This window comes from Trichosurus vulpecula, chromosome 2, assembly GCF_011100635.1.
Source record: "Trichosurus vulpecula isolate mTriVul1 chromosome 2, mTriVul1.pri, whole genome shotgun sequence".
NCBI lineage: Eukaryota > Metazoa > Chordata > Mammalia > Diprotodontia > Phalangeridae > Trichosurus > Trichosurus vulpecula.
In genome coordinates this window covers 228,757,151-228,778,760 of record NC_050574.1, presented here as the reverse complement: position 1 = coordinate 228,778,760, position 21,610 = coordinate 228,757,151, and the positions used below count along the sequence as shown (strand labels likewise).

Sequence of the window (21,610 nt, the reverse complement as noted above, 5' to 3'; positions counted from 1 at the left end):
CCCATAATTCTCTCCAGTGTTCCTTTCCCTACCCCCTCCCAGAGACCAGTCTCATATAACATAAAGTTATTTTTAAAGATGAAGGAAAAAAATCAACATAATTGATCAAAAAGTCTGAAAATATGTGCAATGTGCAACATTTGTTGATCTCCCACGTCTGCAGAGGGTTGGAGTGGGAGTGTCTTCTCAGAAATCTTCTTTCAATCGGAGCTTGTTATCTATAATTTTGTAATACTCATTGTGGGGGGGGGTGTTTCTTACTGTTTACATTGTTATAGTCTTATATTTTGTTTTTTGACTTCTTTATCAGCTCATGTACATCTTTCCACCCGTTTCTGTATTGATCATTTTCTTCATTTCTTACAATGAAGTAATTCCTTTACGTTGATATACCAAAAATTTGGCCATTTCCCGATCATACTTTCACAAAAAGTGCTGCTGTAAATATTTTGTTGTATATGTAGGGATCCTGATCCCTTTTAGCGTGAGGGCCTTCCCTTTTCTGTTATCTCCAATTCGTCTTGTAGATTTCTTTTTTGTACATAGTCGTTACATGTTGTCACCTCCATCAGACTGTGAACTAACTCCTTGAGAGTAGGGATTGATTTTTTTTAATTTTCTTTGTATCCCCAGCACTTAGCACAGTGCCTGACACATGTAGGTGCTTCATAAATACTCATTAACTTACTGAATTATGTATCTCCTTTATACCTTGTGTTGTTCTTTGCAGATATCTCTGAAATTTATCTCTTCCTTGATAACTCCAGTACCATCACCCAGATTCAGGCTAAAGTCAATAATGAAGTATTAAGTACCTACTCTGTGCTGAGAGTGAAACAGTCATTCTAATGCAGCTTACATCCTAAATAGGAAGACACACATGCATATGGAAGTTAATACACATATATACAAAGTAGTTAAATGCAGATTAATTTTGGAGGGAAGGCACTAACTATTGGGGAAATGTTAATAACTATTGGGAAAAGAACTTCATACTTAAAGATAGTACTTGAACTGGTTCTTGAAGGAAGAGATGGAGTTAAGGAGGGAATGAATTCCAGGCATATTCCTTATGTCGATTACTTCTCCAGATCATACAGCCAGCATATGGCAGAGGCAATACTTAAGCTCATTTCTTAGTGACTCCTAGGCTGTCACATAATCCACAATGCTATACAACCTCTCAAACCCTAGTTGGTCTATATTCAGGTCAGTAGTAGAATCTTAGTTGGAGAAGGAAATGGCAAACCACTCCAGTATGCCAAGGAAACCCCGAATGAGGTCATGAAGAGTCAGAGACGACTGCACAGCAACAACAAAAAGATACACGTGTGAGTAAGACATGGTCCTCAACCTCAAACAACTTTTCATCTTAGCTCTTTAAAATCTAGTGATCAAAGCCCAGTACTCTAACAAGGGGCTGATTAATATGTGCCATAAATTGCTTCCTCTCTCATCTTTTTCACATGTGTTGTCTTGAAATATTTTCACAAGGACACTGTTTCACAAGGACAGTTTGTGACACCATTCCACACTTCTAACACATCTACTTTGTCTTCCCTATTTGTGTCTAGTGTAGTGAATTTCTATCTATCCTATTTGTAAGGGGGCAGAAAGTAGTTGTCTCAAAGTGCACTTGTACCCATTAAATTTAATTCTGTTTTGAGGGACCACTTTGCCATTTTGTCAGTTATCTAGCCTTAAACACAGCTGATCTCATCTCTACAGTTCCACTCACACTTTAACTGTTTTCCTTTGTCACAGGAGCGTTCCATTGTAGGTAAGACATTATATTGGGAAATGACTAGTATAAAAAACAAAAGGGGGGGCAGCTAGGTGGCGCAGTGAGTGGAACACCGGCCCTAGAGTCAGGAGGACCTGAGTTCAAATCCTGCCTTAGACACTTGACACACTTACTAGCAATGTGACCTTGGGCAAGTCACTTAACCCCAATTGCCCTGCCTTCCCCCCTCCAAAAAAAAAATCAAAAAACAAAAGGAATAAATAAAATTTTTAAAAATTGAGTGATAATGAATAAGACAACCAAATGTAATTCACTCACCTCTAACTACAGAGGCTCCCTAAGGTGGACAATAATAAAATCATCAAGGCTTTTCTAGAATATGTTGATGTGAACAATTATAACATGGCAGCTTTGTCCCAGAATAGAGTTTCACATTTTCTTGCCTTTTATGTATCTTTCAGAAAACATTTAGGGATAAATTAAATGTTGAATTTCTTCTTAACATTGAACATTTTAATAACGATTAAATTGACTTTCTTCCCTATGAACTCAGATAAGGACAATAAGAGGCCCTATTGTTCTCAGCATCCATGAAGATGAACTGGCAATGTGTCAGGAAAATTCCCAGTATGAAAGAGTTTCATTACAATCTAGTACAATTGGTTCTTGCATAACCCTTAGAAAATCATACATAAAACATTTTCATTTATATAAATAAAAATCACCCACACACTCTATTAATAACCAGTTCACTTTTTATTTGGGACTTATATGTTGCTTGTTCTTACTGTGAAATTTTTAGGAGAACTATTCACTTAAACTTTCTTAAAAGCAAAAATTCTGTGATCGCATTAGGAAAGGAATATGATTCCTGACAATTCCTCCTAGTCATAAATCCCATTCCTGAGCTTTTACACATAGGTGGCAGCCCTAAAACATCCTTTTACAAGTCAGTGACAGGAATGGCATGCAAACTCAATAATGTGTCATATCAGATTTTATTTTTAGTTATGTTAAGGTCTTTGAAGGATTTTTTTTCAACAAACAAAAATCTTTTAAGCCTATAACTTCATAGATGTCAGGTCTACTGAACAAATGGAAAGACATAAGTCCTTGAATAACTGAAAAGCAGGAACCAGACACATTTAAATCACCTGTTTCCTTGTTCTGTTCCATTAGCTGGCAACAGGTTTGTGCTCAATGTCAGTGATGGCCTATTTAAAAGGACTACCAGCTTGCAAGGTGTCACTCATAGTATCAGCAATGGGGAAAGGAGCTCCTCAGAGACAATCAGCAACAATACAACACCCTTCCTCCTACCAATCAGCACCTCCCTCTTCCCAAGTCAGCACCACAGAGACAGGGTGGAAGAACTGGTCAACTGGAAGATCTTTTTAGTTTAAATAATGAAACAGATATTTGACCTTGAGAGGAGTAAGTGTACCTCCTTCTAGTAGTGAAATCAAGAAATGTAGACTGGAGCCTTCACTGCCACAGAAAATCTCTGTATCGTAATAATTATAGCTCTCTTTTAAATGATGCTTTCCTCACAAAAACAAGGGAACTGAGGCCCAGAGAAATAAAGCAATTTGCCCACGCTTAACACTGATCTCACTGTCAGTCATGTACACTGTGTAGCACTTGCAATTTTATAGGCTTTTATGCATCTTATGACCAAAAGTTTTTCTAAATTTTGTGAAAATGTTATTTCTTTTGTGATGTAATTTCAGTTATTTTATGTGGATGGTTTGCAATTTGGAGGAAGAATTTACAATGTTGAAATCATATATCTTTGAAATACTGAAATAAAATGATCAAATTTACATTTTGCTACTGAATATTTTCAATTGAGAGGTATCCCAGCATAGTGGATAGACAACTGGGCAAGTAATTTAATCTCCGAGTATCCCAGGCAAGCCTCTAAGAAGGTATTGCAGAATATTCACTGATCTGCATTGGAGGATAGAATTTTCTCACTGGGAGTTCCACATACAGATGAAATCACATGTCGAGAAAAAAAAATTTACCTGTGAGTGGCCATTCCTCTGTTTTGTCCTTTTTCCTGGTTAGTCTGTCTAGTTAAGGAGTTCTTAACCTGAAGCCCATGAACTTGTTTTGTTCTTACTAATTTAATAACTCTATGTCGGTAGAATTGGTATCCTTTGTAATTTTCAGGGTTTTATTTTATACACTTCAGCTATTATTCTTAGAAGGTGTCCTTTGGTTTTGCTGGACTACCAAAGGGGTCATTAACACAAACCTCTACTTTTGTTCTTTACGTATAGAATTTGAATTTCAAATGCTACCTGATTCTGCTTCTGATTACAAATTGCAACAAATTTAAACAAAAGTCAGATCACATCAACATTCTTGGAGCAATTTGCACATTGAATATATAGGTTATTTATTGATTTAACTTTCTGAGTATGCCATCTGTGTGCTGTAGGATATACTGAGACTAAACCCATAGCTGGTGCTGGTGCTCCATGGTAGCCTGCTAGGGTTGATCTGGATGAGAACTTACTAAGTTCCCACCAGGTTACTTTTTATAATGATGCAGTGAGATCAGCAGGAAAGTGGAACTTGGTGAAACTGTTCTCAAAAGTAATCCAACAATAGATCCGGATAGGAGTTCAACCCAATTAAAGTATCTGGAGAACAAGCAAGTGTAATCACTAGGGGCTTTTTCTGCAAACCCCATTATCTTTAGAGTGATTCTACCAAGTTCCATCTGGAAGCAAGACAAATGCCCATCAATTATCTCTTATCTATGAACTATACAAACAGCTTAGATAACAGAAAAATAGTCATCCCAGTTTCACTGTCTAAGAAAGGCTAGGGCCCTTCAGTTTGAGTTGCAAGAGAAGCGCATAGAATTAGATGTGTTCAAAGCTGAAAAGTGATTTCACCAGCATCTGAACTTTTAGTTATAGTCAATGCAGGGATTTGTTTTGTTTCACAATGAATATTTGTTACAAGAGTTTTGTTTTTACTCTTTCAGTAGGGGTTTGGGAAGTTTGAAGAGAGAGAAAACATTTTTGTTAATTAAAAAAACCTAAAATTTAATGTAACTACTACATGAAAAACAACCATTTCTGTTTCCAAACTGGAAACAGTTTTCTTCTATATTTGTCTTAACCTGTTTTGTATCTTAGATTGTAGACTCTAAAAAGCAGAGATTGTTTTTCAGTTAATGTTACAATGTTATAATGTATATTTCGACATGCTAATAAGTGTTTAATAAATATAATTTAACCCTACTTATTTCAGTCTTCAAACAGAACATTTGATGATGCTAGTGACAAAGTATCTTTTAAGAATTCATATTTATTCACATCTCCTTTCTTGTTCAGAAGTAAGCATGATGTAGTGGAAAGCATATTAGACTTGGAGTAAGGAGACTTTATTTCCAGTCTCATCTCAGGTGCTATTGTATTCATGGTCAAGTCACTAACCTCTTTGTTCCTCAGTTTCCTTATTTGTAAAGTGGGAACAATACTTGCACTACTTCATATGGGGCTATGATAAGCAAAGAGTTTTAAAAACAAGATGCTTATATGTAAATGGCACCATTTTCTTTGGAAAATTGTAAAGAAAATATCATTAACTGATTTATAGATGCTGTGCTATTACAGCTACATGCTGAATAGAAAACCATCATTGGTTCTACTAGTAGATTGCAGTTATACATGGAGTATAGAAATGAGGAGGTCTTAACTAAAAATAGTAGCATTTCTCCAAGGAATCCCCAAGAATATAGATATCATGTGTGGTAAAAATTATGTTAAATGTAAACAAGTGATTGTATTTTTCCTATGATTCATATATATGAGAGCAAAACTAAATTTTGTCACATTCTGTTTCTCTTCCCTTTCTTCATGGTCCTCATTCTTTGTTGCTTTTGTCACCTGCCATTGGTCAGACCTTTTGTTTGGGAGATGGGATTTTGAATAGCAGTGAGGGTTTTTGTTTTGCTTTCAACTGCCAAGGCTCTTATGTTGAATGAGACCCACTAGGAACAGTTTTATAGAAGTTGATTACAACCCCTAGTCTGGTGGTAAAGGGGGGGGGGGAAGTTATTTTACATATGTGTGAGTGTTCAAAATTATTTATAATATATCCAAAACAATATGAACCATTTTATTTCATTCTAATTCTAACTCATTGAATTCATTGTTATCAAAATTATATCTCAGTTTGTGTTTATTATCCTAAGTGTGCAAAAAGGCCACATTGAAGGTCTCAAATATGCTGGTCATCCTTGATTCTGCAGAAAAAGTTTAGTTGAGGTGATAAAGAAGTAGTAATTTTAGGGGGGAAAATGGGGTCAAAGCGTTTTTATATTAGAAGGATCTTTAGAAATCACATGATCCAAATCCTTCATTTTGTAGATGAAGGAAAGTTAAGTGTTATCTCTGGGTCTGGATTAAAATTCAGATCCTTAGACTCCAAATTCTTTCCACTAGATGATGCCTATTGACCTTTGTCTAAGTTGTAGCTAGTCCATACAAAGAATAACTAGTCTAACAAGCTTTAAAAAAGGACTTTCACTTCCTTGGAATAGTTATAACTACAATAAAGTTGATGTGAAAACCATGTTTCCTAAAACATCTTATAAAAACTATCCATCTTTTGATGAAAACTGATGAAATTAGTAGCCTGTCATCATAATGGAAATGTTCTTTGGCCTTGTACAAGTACACTGGGTGGTTTTTTCAGCTTAATTCCCGATATATTAACTTGCTCAATTCATTTGTTGTTTAATGAAATTGTTGACAAGTAAATACAATTTTGCGAATTTAGCACAAAAATTTTTTGCTTTGTAAATTATACTCAAATATCAAGTTCAGATAGCCACCCAAATGAAGGCATGATAGAATGTTTAAACCTATTAAAAATGTTCAGACCTTTGCATTACATTGTTAAGGTTAACAAATTATACTTAAATGCAAACAGTGAGAGTAGCAATAAAAATCTAATTTGTATTTAGGAATTTATCATTTTGGGTTCCTAACTATCAAATTTTATATAAGCACATTGGATTAGTTGAAATAATTTAAAATAACTAGTGATAATTAAATTTCATGAGTAGGAAAAAGTAATCTTGTTAGCAACCCAGACAGAAATCCCTATATTGAGAAGACTCCCTTCACAATAATTAGGATGAAGTGTAATTGTTTATTGCTATATTTAATAGATATTAATTTTGTTACTTTTTTCAGTAGATTAAGGTATCGTTATATTTATTTAGTACCACCACCACCCCTGAATAGACTCTTTTCCTCTATCTTTCCAACAACTCAGCAAGTCAGCTCCTAAATTATTCACAGTGACAGGGATAATAAAGTCTGTAACTCAGTTGTATGATAATCACATCTGGTTCCAACTTAATCCACAAAAACATTTTCCAGGGGAAACAACCAAAGGTCAAAATGGACAAAGTCTAATTTCATTCTTTTCCCATAATCACCCTCTATAGCAAAAGATGTTAAATGTCATAAATGTATACTGCTTTTGCATTCAGAATTACATCCATGAAGATATTCCAACAGCAAAGTGTTTTTAACAAGGTCATCAAATGTCTGCATTTTATTACTGTTTGACTCCTTTCAAAACACAACAGAGTAGATAAGGGATAAGGAAAATAAATGAGGAAAGGAAGGAGGTATGCTCTAATTTCCTGGGAGAGAAGATGTAGGAAGCGAGAGCACACACCCAGAAGTCTGTTCAGGATTGTTCTAGATTTGTGTGTTTTCCCCATTTTTTCCTGGCCCATTCTTCCTGTTGCTACTTACACCATACTTACATGACCACAAAGAAACCTTGGATTGAGTTCCTGCTTAAAATGGCAATTTCAGCACTAAACAAGAACCACCCCTGCCCTCAGTTCCCCCTCCAACAACAACAAAAATTTATGTTCCTCTAGCCTACCTCAAGTTCCTTTTCACCGAGCCCAAGCTCACAATGCAGAATTCCCAGGTCTAGTATACTGTGTATGTAATATTTGACAATTTGACTTTTTTTGTTTGATGTCAGCATCCACATAAGGAAAAATTTTTGTGCCTTTAAAATACCCACTTTTAATTGGCTTTTTGTATGAAGTGGCCATTGGAAATTTAATTATGATCTTTTCGTCATTCTTGGTAGGTTTCAAAATCTCAAATCCAACAGTAACAAAATGTATTTTTTCAATATGACAAAGTTACATAAGAAGAGAATCCCCTTGCACGTAAAGAAAAATGCAATTATTTTCTATTCTGAATCTCCAGACTGCTGTTTTAGAAAATCATATCTGATTATTTGCTCAGCAGAAGATTATTGAGTTGATTTAGCTGTGATTTTACTTAACAAAGCTTCAACTGCATTCCTACTGTGGAGTCCAAAAAAGGTAGAGAGATATAAATGATACATTCAAACTGTGATTTTTGTGAACAGGGCCATCAATGCACCCCTCGGAGCTAATAGCGGAGATGAGAAACAGTGGGTTTGCACTAAAACGAAATGTACTGGGGAGAAACTTGACCGCAAATGATCCATCACAGGTAATGATCTTTTTATCAGTAAGCTGAAAATGTCTATAAATCTAAATGTGATTGCTTGTGAATTGCTACTTAATGTTTTCCAATATGCATGTCCATAGGAAAGCAAGAGAAAGCAATGGAAGATGCCTAAGATCTACTGTAGTTTTGCTTCTTTACCGAGATGGCAAATAAGAACTTATATTTTTAAACCTCTCTTTTAATAAATGAAACCTCCTCTGGTTAGTGTAAATGGACTATCCAGTGGCACCACTGGTTACAGTTCTGAATGTGCTTTGATGCTACCTTGATCCTAAGGAATCTGGGTGACAAACCGGTGGGGGAAAAAAAAGAAGTGTGTAAAAGCAAACCCCCCCAAAATTACAATACAGTATTTTAAATTTATTTATTGACTTAATTTTTTTCAAGTTGTCCACATATGGAAACACAATGCTTCTGAGTATTGAGAGGGATTGTACAAATTAAGAAGGCAGCTCATGGGATAAACATGAAATGTAAGACTCCCTGTTGTATTGAAAATTTGAAACCAAAAATTGGAGCAGCTTTAAGGTTCCTTTAAAGGTCCATGATCTTATTCATTATGTAAATTTCTTAAATTCAAAATAAATCTCAAAGGTTTGACATGATTCAGCCTGAGGGAAGAAGGTGGGGAGGAAAGCTATGATATGTGATGATTTGTAGCTTTGGCATCCCTCCTTAAAACACCCTGATGCTGGCTCAGATGTTCATCTCTGCCCCAGTTCATCATATCCCCCTTAGGTGTTTTTTCCACCACTCACCCAGAAGTATTTGTCAAGCAATCTTATAACTTGTTAGGAAATTTAGCATTTTAATATCATTCTCTTGTTGGTACAGGAATATGTCGCAAGTGAGGGTGAAGAAGATCCAGAAGTTGAATTCTTAAAATCACTATCAACTAAACAAAAACAGAAACTACTCAGGTAATTATACCAAAGTATATACTTGATGACTTGAGCTATAATTTTCTTTATGTTGAATTTTAATGTACATATTTAACTGCATGTGAGCCTAAGGGTTTATAGCAGATACTTTACACTCCAGTTCTCTTCATCACATTAATTGGTTTTTAAAGTACAACTATAGTGATGAAATTTAGTAAGAAAGAAATATGAGTGTATCATTTTATACTTCTTAATACTATAAAATTTATTGGGGGTGGAGGGTGGTTTCCAGTATACTTAAGAGACATTTATAGATTTTGCTCTTTAGAAGAAATTTTAAATTTCTTTGTTTCTAGTTTTCCTTAAAAACATTTCCAATTTCTTATATTTTTGTTTAATTTTGATTTTTTTTTTGTCATTTGAATTAAACAAGTTTTGGGTTTCTAATGGATATTTAAGTTGTCTATATCTTTCTGTGTATCAGTTTGCCCCTGAAATTATGAAATTTCTGCTAGAGTACCAATAGAGGGAGCTTATATTTTGTAGGTACCACAGAAGTGTTAGGAATTTTTAGAAACCGATAAATTTGCCTTTCCATTTTATGGAGACAGAGGCTAGTGAAAACACGTAATTTAGAGTAGATCAAATGTTTCTAATAAACCAATTAAATAATCTAGAAAATTTTTAAAAATTAAATTCTAAATTACTTGATAATAGAACTAACAAATATCTTTAATTATTTGGAAAAATACAGAAGTTTTTTAAAAAGTGGCATCCTACATTAATACACATGTATAATATATAATTTTTTCGCCTAAATATACCTACACACCCAAGTTCCAAGGCATCCCATATATAGTGTGTTTTTATATACCTATTGGACTAGGCTTTCTTTAGCTCAGAATGATCATTTTAATATCTTGTAGTATCAAATTCTGACTCAGTACTATGAGCATAAGAGAGAAAATAATAAGATGGCATTAAATCAAAAGCTATTCCAAAAATTGGCCTTCCGAATTTGATTGGTTTTGATGCATTATAGCTTCAAAATAATTTTATAGTTTGAAACATTGTTCTTTACTTTTTAAAAAAATAACTCTTTATGAAAAAGAGAGAGGAGTATGTGTGTTTGTGTATTATGAGGCTTATGTTATTCATACAGGTAGATGAACTGTATGATGTATAAAATTCTTTCCAGTTCTAAATTTATTTGGAGGCCCCCCCAGGCTATTTTTGCCACTTGACTCCATCCCCTTTGGAAAGAATAAGTACTGCAGAAAAGGGAAGTAATATTGAATTTAAATAATTTAAAAGAAAAATTTGTCATTTAATAAAGTACAGAAATGGTTATTTTAAAGTCAGTATCAACAGTATGTTTTTTAAAAATCAGTGTACAATCTTGAGCCACTGAACTGAAATCAAGGAGCTATGTTTAGCATAGTGATTACTCTTTTATCTCCAAATAAAGGAAATTGGATCACCTTGAGAAGAAAAAGAAGAAAAAGAAAAAAGATAGAAAGAAGCAGCAGCTGCAAAAGAAGAAAAGCAGAAGTAAACACAGAAAACATAAGAATAAGTCCCCCTCCTCCTCCTCTTCCTCTAGTTCTACAACCTCCTCTTCTTCCTCTTCCTCCTCTTCTTCCTCCTCCTCATCTTCCTCCTCCTCTTCTTCCTCATCTTCCTCTTCTTCCTCTTCCTCCTCCTCTTCCTCCTCCTCCTCCAGTGAAACTTCAGAAAGCAGCAGTGAGAGTGACAGCAAAGAGAGAAAAACACGGAAGAAGATGGCTTCTAAGAAGAAAAAAAAAGCCAAGTCTTCAGAAGGTGACAGCAGTGATTCAGAAGGGAAGGGGGGAAAGTCTGGGAGGGCGAGACTTGATAAAGAGACCTCCGGTAGTCACAGTCACAAGGAAAAGGTGAAGGAGAAGTTGAGGTTTTCAAAGCAAGAGAGTTTTGGGGACAATAACAAGTGGAGCTACTGTGGTTCTGAAAGAAAGTCCAAAAGGCAGAATCACAGCCCAGGCAAGAGAGAATCTGAGGGCAAGGAGAGATATAGTAGGAACCAAAGCAAGGAAGACAGAGATCATAGAAGCTCCAGCACAAGTCACAGCAGTTCTGGGCTAAGACAGACAAGAAAGAGACCAGGCCGGAGCCCCAGCGAAGAGCAGAGCAGAAAGAGAGAGTCCCGAAGCTCCAGCACGTGTGTGTATAGAGGTGAAAAGAAACACAGAGGAGACTCCAGGGAGGAATGTGGTAGGGCGACACACAGACATCGAAGCAGGAGTGGAGACCGAATAAAGAGAGAGTATCTGTGACAGGTACCTGGAAATAGAAATAGCTCCACTGTTTTATTGACTACCTTCCCCAAGGGCTAAATTATGTACTATTGTCTTCCTAATAAAAAGCTCTATTTTCATTTTCCACTCCTGTAAATTGTCATTTCACGCACAAAACTCCATCAGTACCATGAGAATGAATCTTGTGAATATTTGTAAGTAGCCTATTTTTCCGTCTGTAGAAATATTTTCTTTTGGTGTTTTTTTGTTTTCCTATGCTGAATGAACACTCATATAACTTTGTAAATGACGTTTCCTTTGTTTTGAAATATCTTTTTTTAAAAAAACAACAGTTCATTGAATGGGTATAATTTAATTTGAATTTCTCATTGTTTTTAAGTTTTAGATTTGCTTTGGGCAAAGCATAATCTTTGTAAAATCCTCTTGTAGAATGGTTAAATACTAGAATAATATTTCCAACTCCTTCTGTGGCAAGGAGTGGCCTGAATATAATATTTTGGGCAATACTTGAGGGAGTTTGGGTACTGTTTTTTTTTTTTAATTCTTAAACTTCTACCTTAGAGGGCAGTTTTCATGAGCTAAATAATGGTTTTAAAAGTTCTGCAGAAATGTATAACATGTTTTGGCCTCCTGCAGTGTATAATGGGGTGAGGACTATCTTAACATCATGAACCCCTGTTGGTCTTTGTCACTGTGGAGTCAAGTTATTGTTCGATAATTTTTCAAGACATGAAAAGAATACTGTTTGCAGCCTTAACTGTTTCCAGGTATTTCAATCTAGGCAGTAGGATATTAACTTGGATGCCTTTTTTCTGTTGGCACACAGCTGTTAAGCTTTTATTTTTCTAAAGGCTTAAGTTTTCACTTCATGTTATAAAGGTGAACCATTTTAATAAATTCCATTAGTTTTTAGAAGTAGGGAGAAACATTGCTTTTTGATGTTGTGTCTGATTTCAGAGGAACAAGGTACTAAAATCAAACACATTGTGTTGCAAAACATCCTTAAATTCAGATGTGGGGGAAAGTAAGATAAAGGATAGTCAAAGAAATATTTTAGTATAAATTGCAGAAGAGACATGCAAAAGCCAAGTAAGTACCTACAAGACTTGATATATATACAAGTATCTTTATCATGTTTTTACATTATCAGGGTGTGTTTAAATTCGGTTGTGTAAACTATCTTCTACTGTGACATTGCCTTAGAAATGGCTGAACACATATCCATTTTGTTTGAGTCTTGAGTATTTGATCCTCAGGTTCTCACCCACCCCCTCACAAAAAAAAAAAAAGGCAATTGAGTGCCTTCAGATACTTGAAGTAAATATTATTGAATTGGGTCTTCTCTTTGTTTAATTACTTTCCTTAGATTTTAAAGCACAGTAAGACCATGATGAATCTTTAAGTTGGAGCATTACAAGTAAAGCCACATTATGTGTTTCTGCACCCCAGAAATCTATTGTCAGTACTTAGTTAAGAAAAATCTTAATCCTGTTATATTTAATTGCCATTATACTGACTTTTTTCTCTTCTTCCCTCTTTGGCAGTAACTTTGTAAGTTGTTGAAACAGGGCACCATTAACACCTAAAAGAGTTTGTTGGACAAACTAGTTTTAATAGTGGGCTTTGAATGAAAAATAAACCAATTTACAGCAGTTCTTAACTGTCCCTTAGCCTCCTCACACTTGTTTTTCTGTAAACCAGTGGTCTAAACGTTAAGAGGCAAAAGGCCCCTTTTGTGCTTAGGCCTTTTTGGATATTCTGTAATTTAGCTTATTTTCTTGATGTTTTAAGAGACAGTGTAAAATGCAAAGAAAAGCCCAGATAAAACTTGTCTGGTTACGAGGAAGACTCCTCCCAGACAAAACATTCCTTATACACACAGTATATAGTTATAGTGGCTTTGAATTTTCAATACGGCTTTTGGTATGAAGCACCTAAGGTGACTTTGGCTAAAGATCAGAGTAGGACTTGGATGGCTTTCATCTCAACTTTCCACACTTAAAAATCAAAAGGAGAGGCATTTTACACACACACACATGCACACACACGCACACACACACTCACACACACAAACAATAAAGCACAGCTTTATGGAGACCTGCTTTGTTTTATATGCCTTAATATAGATAATAAGGAAAATAGCTCGAAAGTAATTTTGTTATCTTGACATAGCTGTAAATTAAAAACTCCTAATTCTAGGTTTGTTTTTCTGATTGTTGTAATGGGAACGTAAATTACAGGAGAACATAAGGAAATGAACTAACTAGATAATTCTACAAGATCTTTTTCTCTGGTATCATGTTCCTGTGCAGTTTTCTAATAAAGGATTTGGGAGAGAGCTGAAACCATTCATAAAATAGATTTTCTACATTCTCCGATGCCAAAGAACCACTATATAGTTTTAATGGACCTCAGCTCGAGAACTTAAACTATCTTCCACTGTGACATTGCCTTATAAATGGCTGAACACATATCCATTTTGTTTGAGCATGAGTGTTCGATCCTCGTTTTTTCCTGCAATATATTAACAATAAATCTGAGGATTAGTTGCTGGCAATCTTGGTGACAGGCTTTCCATTTCCTGTTTGTCTTTGGAAAGGGTAATGTACACACTTTCTTTGATTCTGACTGGTTCACTAGTACCTGGTGATAGTAGATTTGATTTAATTTAACATGAGCAAATTAATTCCTGTAGGAGGTGCTGTTGATTTACAAATGACTAGGAAAGAACCATGGTTTCTTTGGTGAGACTTGATTGTTCCATTATCTGTGTATGGAAATGTGCCCTTAGGCAGAATTGCATTTAGTAAATCTGTGCCAAAATAGACAGATGTAGCACATCGTTTAGCACCCGGTTGGATTACTTTGCAACGTTAAATCCAGATTTTTTTTTTTTATTATTTTTAAGGAGATGTGTTGATTATACCTGAGAAAAACTTTCTCTGGAAAGCTTTGGGAAACCTTGTTGTTGCTTTCCAGAGAACTCATGCTGGTAGTAAATCATTAGTCTTGTGTTCTGCAAGCCTGATATTTCCAGTTTTAATCACTGAACATTTACCATAACTTACCGTTGACCTGCAGGTATTTAAAAATCTACCTGTGCCCCCAGGACTGTCTATATCACCTAATGACCCCTTAGTCACAACACTGTCAGAGAGTGCTAAGCAATGCATTCTGCCAGTCCTTATGCATTTCCTCTCTGCAGCCTGCTCTCTAGACCTCAGAGAGCTTTGCCTTAGCTAAATGATCCCCTGCATTTAAATAATAAATCAGTAATGATAACCTATTGAGAAAAATGAAGTTTGTCATTGCCACCAATTTAAAAGCCCTAAGGAAAGTTTTGCAGGTTTTTTTTTAATTCAAGAGATAGTTTAGCATTTTCAGTCTTTCAGTGTAAGAAAATGAGAAAAGAAATGACAAAAGGGATTGGTAAGAAGAGAGAACTTGTCTTGGTCTCCCATTCAGAGACTGAAACACCTAAAGGGACATAGCCTTCTGAATCTCCTTTTGCCTCTTCACACAACACCATGCCTCACCTCCAGAATTGAGGGGAAAAAAAATAGGTGAGGGAGAGGAGCTGATAGAGAGGAAATGGGAAGGGAATTAGCTACAGTGTAAATTGAAATCCTCCATTCCACATGGAGAGAATCAAAAGAAGTCGATCTTGCTCTCACAAGGGCCCAAAGCAATTTATGACAAGAAAGATGGATTACATTGTAAGGAGCAGACTCAGAGGTGATGAGAGTCCAGGGCTCCTAGCTGCTGCCTACATACTGTGGTTTCAGTTGCTTTAGGACTAGTCAGGTAGCACTTTTTTCCAGTGACTAGACCCAGGGGCAAACAGTGAGTGTCTGCCTGGCTGGGGGGTAAGTCCCAGTGAGCCATTGGCTGGAATTGCTGGACTTCTGTTACTTCTAGGGACTTAGAGGCTTAAACAGAGGAAAGCTGGTCACCCCTGGGTGTCTTTGTGCTTTCCTCACCAAGTGAGTGCCTCAAGCAAAATGCAGGACACATCCCAAACTCAAATGAAAGTGAATGGGGAAGGGGAGAGTAGCTATCTAAGAACAAGATTTCAAATCCTGGCTAGAAAGATCTAAAGTAAAAGAGCCACTGGTTTGCTCCTTCCCTCACTTTACAGCATTTTCCTTGGGTGGGCCTCTTCTCTCACTCAAAGAGAAGGATCTCCCCCACCTCCCCCCCCCCCCCCCCCCCCCCCGCCTCCTCTGACAACACTAGACAAACTCTTTGGGGAGCCATTGCATGACTGCATCTACCAGAACTGAGGTTCTTGTTAAGAGGGTATGAATCTTATCCGCCTGCCTGGGAGGCTTACCGCAGTCCACATTTGTCTTTCTGATTTCCTTCCTCTCCAGCACAGCTTATGATGAGGGGACAGAACCTGAAGAACACAACCTATTCTGCACAATAGTGTGTTCTGAGCTCCTTGGTCCCCACCCTGACTCCCACTCTACTTAGGGGCAAGGGCAAGTAGAAGAGGAAGCTGGTGAATTTATCACCCAGCCTGCCTCCTTCCTGCTTTCCAGGCCTTCAATGCTGACTCCACAGGTGAATCACCAAGAGTCACTTTTTTTTAGCTTCAGTTTCTGTTTCTCTTTTTTTCCTTATATCCTGGGCAATAATAAAAAGCCTGGAAATCTCATAGAGATTTGATAGTCACAATGTCAGCTTTTATCAAGAAAGAAAGGATAGGGAGGGAGGCTGAAGGGGGAGTGAAATCAATTCATAGCTTCATCTTTAAAAAAATAGGAAACAGAAACAATTCTCCAGAGGAGGATTCAAAATGAAGAAAGGGCCTAGGAAAAGGTGCATGCTTCAACAAAATGAAAGGGTCCCTGAGAGCCAGGTGACCCTGAGAAGTCAACATCAGGGATGCTCCCAGATATTTCACCTAAGGTGGATGTGTACACACAACATACGTACAGACATGTATCTGACTACATTTGCCTCCTATGTATTTCTATAAACTCCCTAGTCTGGAATGGATGGGGGGTAAATAACACTGAACGGTTAAAATTATGGAGAAGGGATAATAACTGATTACTAATTTGAAAGTAAATAAACAGGTGACTTTTTCAGATCAAATTCCTCCTTGGATCGTTACAATAAATATCTCTGAAGGAAGCTCTCTATTTATGTTGTCATTGATTAATTCTTCACTACCTCATTTGATTTCGATTTAGAACGATTTGATTCTAATTTAATTAGCATGTAATTTGGATGTACATAATTACTGTAATTATGACATTCAGGTAAGGCAGCTTTAGGCTGAAAGGCAATTTCAAATTTTCTAGCAACCTACTTTGTACTGGGAAATGGACAAGGACTTTGCGCCCTGGTACCCAAGTAGTAATTAGCACATCTTTGAAATAGGCAGTGCAGTGGGGTTTGTATTAAAACAGCAAATACAAATGCAGCCGAATTACCCACTGCAAAGGTGGCTAACGTGTTCCCCCGGAAACACGCTACATTTTACTCAGTGCGAGTTCGTGGGAGCTGCGTTCCTTGGAGCTGGTGCTCTGAGGCTGCAGAGTCCTGCTGCCGCTGAGCTGCCAACAGCTCCGCCGTAGGAGCGCACTTGGGGTGGGCATGTAGGTTGCTGCTTTTAAAATAAAAATAAAATAAGGCGGGTGGGGGAGGGGAGCTGTCGGAGAAGGAGAGGGTACTGGAGGAGAGAACAATCCACACAGTGGAGAGAAAATTATCAAACCGCCCCCGACTGCTATCCGATTTTAGAATTTGATTTAAAAGGAAAAAGGTGGGGGCGAAAAGGGGTCTGTTTGCGCTGCAAGAGAGCTTGGATCCCCAGAGAGGATCTGTGGGCGGTGGACTTAGGGACTGCTCACCTCCTCTCTTCCTCTCCATTTCCTACACACATCCCCAAAATTTTGCAGCTTCCCAATCATTCCCAGCAGTCTAGATATTCAGTCTCAAGCAGAGGCAGGAACCATCCGTATGTAAACTGCAGGGCGAAACTGTGCCCTGGAGAGGTTGGGGAAATAGACAGTGAGAAACCGAGAGCTACCCCTACCTCCCCATCCCTGTCTTCTCTCTCCTCCTAGGACTATTTAAATCTTCTAGTCTCAGGGTTGGGTTTGGGGTTTTTCCCCTTGCTGGTTTGATCAACTTGGTTTCCCATTAGTCATGGAAATTTTGGCCGGCCTAGCCCCTAGCAGAGGACAGGTTTCCCAAACCACCCAGAGATTCTTACCAGCACCAAAGGACCTTGGGGGAAGAAGGGACACGGACTTTTGGTCTCCCCTGTGGGTGGTCAGAATGCTGGAGTTCACGAAGCCTGCCAATCCGGACCCAGAGTTCTAGAACCAAGAGTTCTAGAACACCGAAGTTAACATTTTTAAAAGAATGTTAAATGACAGCAATTCCAAGTCTGGGATCAAGCTCGTGTTAATTTTTCGTTTTACTTTGATTTTGAGTTGTCACGTTTCAGGAACGATCCCGTTTTCTCGACCTAGAGCTGTAATAGAGCAGTAACACAGTGTGTTCATAGTAACGCCTCTTTATCATCCCTCATCTCCTCTTTTTCTCTGGAACACCAAACCTCGGTTTTTCTGTACCGGACTCCCTAGCTCTCTAATGCTTGGGTGCTAAATAAAGCCCATTCCCTTTCCTGCCTTGTTTCGCCGGGACAAGGAGGAAGTGCTGCCCTTCCTGCCCTAGAACTCTAGATGGCGCCAGAGAGCCACAATTACAAGCATCCTCTCAAAGGAATCAAGAGTGACTGTCAAACATAAAAGCAAATCAGAGTTTTCAGTTTTTTTAATGTGTTAAGAATGTTATTCCTTAAGAAAATTTGTAGCTAAATTATTCTCACTTAAAATAAACACTTAGTATACCAATTACACAAATGGGCGGGATTTATGTAAGATTTACTTCATCTGCATTTTTGTAGTGGAAGAGAGCCTTGGTGAATACAGATAATAGATGCAAATAAGATTAGAGTTAAAATAAATAAAGTTTTCATCTGAATGGAAGAAAATCATTTTTACACGACTTTTAACGATTTAACGATAAGTCCGCACATGCATTCGGGGGCACGAATCTAATCTCAAAATAATAATTTTTTAAAGGAAATACTGTAAGTCTCAATCCTCTCGCCCCCACCCCGCCCCCCACTCATCAGGTAGGGAGCTACCGAGGGAAAAGGAACAATGACAACAGCCGAAAATAGAACTCCTAGTGGATCGGAAACTTAGACCACGAGCTCTGGTGGGGCAGGAGGAGTCAGCTCCGGAGCTGGGCCCTCGACCCCCGAAGCCTCGCTCCAAACCTGTTTGGATTGGGGCTGGGTGGTGGCAGGGATGGGCGAAAACTTAGCCGAGCTCCTGCGACTGAAGGTGAAACTCGCAAAACAGAGCATCTGAAATGACACCGAATAAAGCGAAATTAAATTTTCAAAACGTGGGGCCAATGGCGACTTCTAAAGCTGCCTCGCTCGACCAAACTCCCCGAACCAGAAAGGACTCTCCAATTCTCTTAGCTTTGTCTTAGGCTCCCTCTCACCCTGGGGACGCCGAGGCCCATCCTCCCAAGCCGAACCAGAAGGAGAGCCCCAGATTCCGGCAAGTTCTCCACTTAGCCGTCTCCTTAAGGAAATGCTGTTCAGTAATACAGTTTCGAGAGGAAAAATACGAGATTTTTATATGATCAGTTTTGTTTTCTCTCCCTACACATCCCCAGACCTTCCTCCAAAACTTATTCTCATTCACACACCCCTTTGCCAACCACTTGGGTAAAAAATTTTCTGAACCCAAACCCATTCACCCTTATGGGCTTATCTACTGATGACCACAATGTCTGGAGAGTGATTTGGGTTTTATTGGAAGAGGTGTTGCCTTTTGGGGGGGAGGTGCCTTTTTCTTTGTTGTTTTTTTCTTAACGGAGAAGGGGAATATGTTTCCCTCTTCTCTCTTTTCTTTTCAGGTTACACGCTCTCTATTTTCCTCGCTGAAGGAACCGGCTCTGCAGCCCCTCAGCGGTTTCCCCATCTCGGTTTCTGGGGAGTGTGCAGATGATGGACGTTTTTTGACCTGCAGGGGCAAAAGCGACGCAAAAAGGTCCTTGATCACTGAGCTGAGAAGTGTAGCCCTAGCCGGAGAGAAACTGGACCTGGATGGTCAGGTCCTTTGATCTGTTTTTATTATACATGGGAAACAAAGCTGACTTCTGCCCAACACCCAGGGAGCATCGCATTCCTCTGAAAACCCAACAACATGAACAACCAGCTAGGAGGGGAAATCCCAGCCCAGCAGCCCCGGCGACCTCACTTGTTTATTTTACCCTGGCGCGACAGTGTCATGCTCGCCCAGCTCTACTCCTCTCCCACCCTCCCCCCGCCAATTCCCATCACTACCTCCCCCCCAAATACCATGCATCTTCCACCAGCTTTTCCAGGTACCCACTCACCTACTCTGGGTGGGAAGACCGAGAGAAAACACCCAAGGGAAACTCATAACAACAGCTCAAGGAGGCAGAGAAAATAGCAAAGAGAAAGAAGGAAAAATCCGGGAAAAGTAGTATGGTGTAGGAAAGCTGTGGGAAAGGCAAGCAGGGGAAGGCGGGGGGGGGGGGGGGGGGGCGCACAATGGTATCGCGTATGACACCAAAGCTGCGCTGAATGCCCCTGAAAAAATGCTGCTGGCAGGATGGATTCCTTTCTGTCCCGCGTGCCTGGCGACCTGCACTAACACTTATCATCCTTAAGCGTCTGATACTTGGCTGTGCTTTCCAGAACGGTATTTTGAGGGAAGATGTTTTGTTAAAAATTAACAACGGGTTATGGGAGATTTTTTTTTTTAAGATTCAAAATCCTCATTCGAGTTTATATGACCGGCAGTAATAAAACAGAATTTCCGTGGGGGCTGGCTTAGCTTGCGTTTGCTATTGTGTAGGGGGCGCTTAGAAATATTTTTATTCTTTGAACACGGACTTTATTTTCTAAATTAACATTTTTTGAATTGCGAAATTATCTCATTTAACCATTTTCTTTTGCCCCTCTCCCTTCTCTCTTTTAAACTGTGGCTGTTAAGTTGGTGGTCAGAAGACAAAGGGAGTGAAAATAATTTTCATTTCAATAATTGCCTTCTGGTCAATTTAACTGTGCCTTATTTTGAAAGAGACTGTCTAAATGAGATTCCTGTCCCAAATGTGTTCCCAGGCCTTATCCCAGCCTTTAATTATTCCTGAGTTTTTTTTCTTCAGAATAAGACGCTGCGCTGAGTAATCACAAAGAAGTCAGAGAGCATCCTTGAACCTTTTCAATAGCAGAGCCACTGATATTCAAATAACCTGCGAGGGCCATTTGACTGCATGGGGACATAAGCATTTCCAATTCACTATTTGCATAGATCAACTGTCTTTGAAAAGGGAAGGAGCAGTTGTCTTCCATAACATTAAAAAGCCTAGTTATCAAATCAAGTGCTTAGTTTGGGGGCTTTTAAAACGTTTACACTTTATCTCAGGTTGCCCTTTACCGTTTGACATGCAAATTTGGTGCAGTTAATTTAGACAATTAAAAAGATCTTCAAGGGAGCTTTGTCACGGAGAATATTCCGAGTTTTCCCCGTGGACCAGCTGAGATAAAGTTGGCCAGAACAAATGATGTCTAGGAGATTAATTAGATATTTGATAAGACATGAATCCCTAATAAGGGAATACAAGGCACAGGGGGCTGCTGTGTGCTCTAAGTCAAAATTAATAACATTTAACAAGATTTTCATTTAGGCATGAAATGTCTTTTCCGGAGTATGACTAGCGATTTATCCCCCTGAGATCACCTCGCAACCTACGCAGCCTTGGGAAGCTAAAGACATTTTTGTAATGTTTTATTTTTTTTCTCGCTTAAAAAACAAACCACACAAAAAAAAAAACACAAAAAAAACAAAACCCAGTTTTAGTATGATCTAGGAGTGTTCCCTCCAACTGGATGAGTTTTCATGTTTTAAAAATGCTAACTGCCTTTCTTTAGCAAGCCTTCAGTAATTTAACAATATCACCTTTTGAAAGAGTTCACATTAAGAAGCGCAGCTAACATTTTTGAGAAAACAAATTTAATTTAGCTGTTGAAATATAGACTGTTTTGCCTTTTGAGACATT

The 21,610-nt window shown here is 38.1% G+C and overlaps 1 protein-coding gene across 1 annotated transcript in view; it reads left to right on the top strand.

Annotated features, from left to right (window-relative positions):
- CIR1 (corepressor interacting with RBPJ, CIR1) overlaps positions 1 to 11,604 on the top strand; it is a 34,540-nt gene extending 22,936 nt beyond the window's left edge. Inside the window, exons 8-10 of the mRNA XM_036743364.1 lie at positions 8,180 to 8,286; positions 9,139 to 9,224; positions 10,654 to 11,604. Of these exons, the coding sequence (XP_036599259.1) occupies positions 8,180 to 8,286; positions 9,139 to 9,224; positions 10,654 to 11,497 (1,037 nt within the window). The 3' untranslated portion in view covers positions 11,498 to 11,604. The remainder of the gene's footprint in view (positions 1 to 8,179; positions 8,287 to 9,138; positions 9,225 to 10,653) is intronic.
- The last annotated feature ends 10,006 nt before the right edge of the window (positions 11,605 to 21,610 follow it).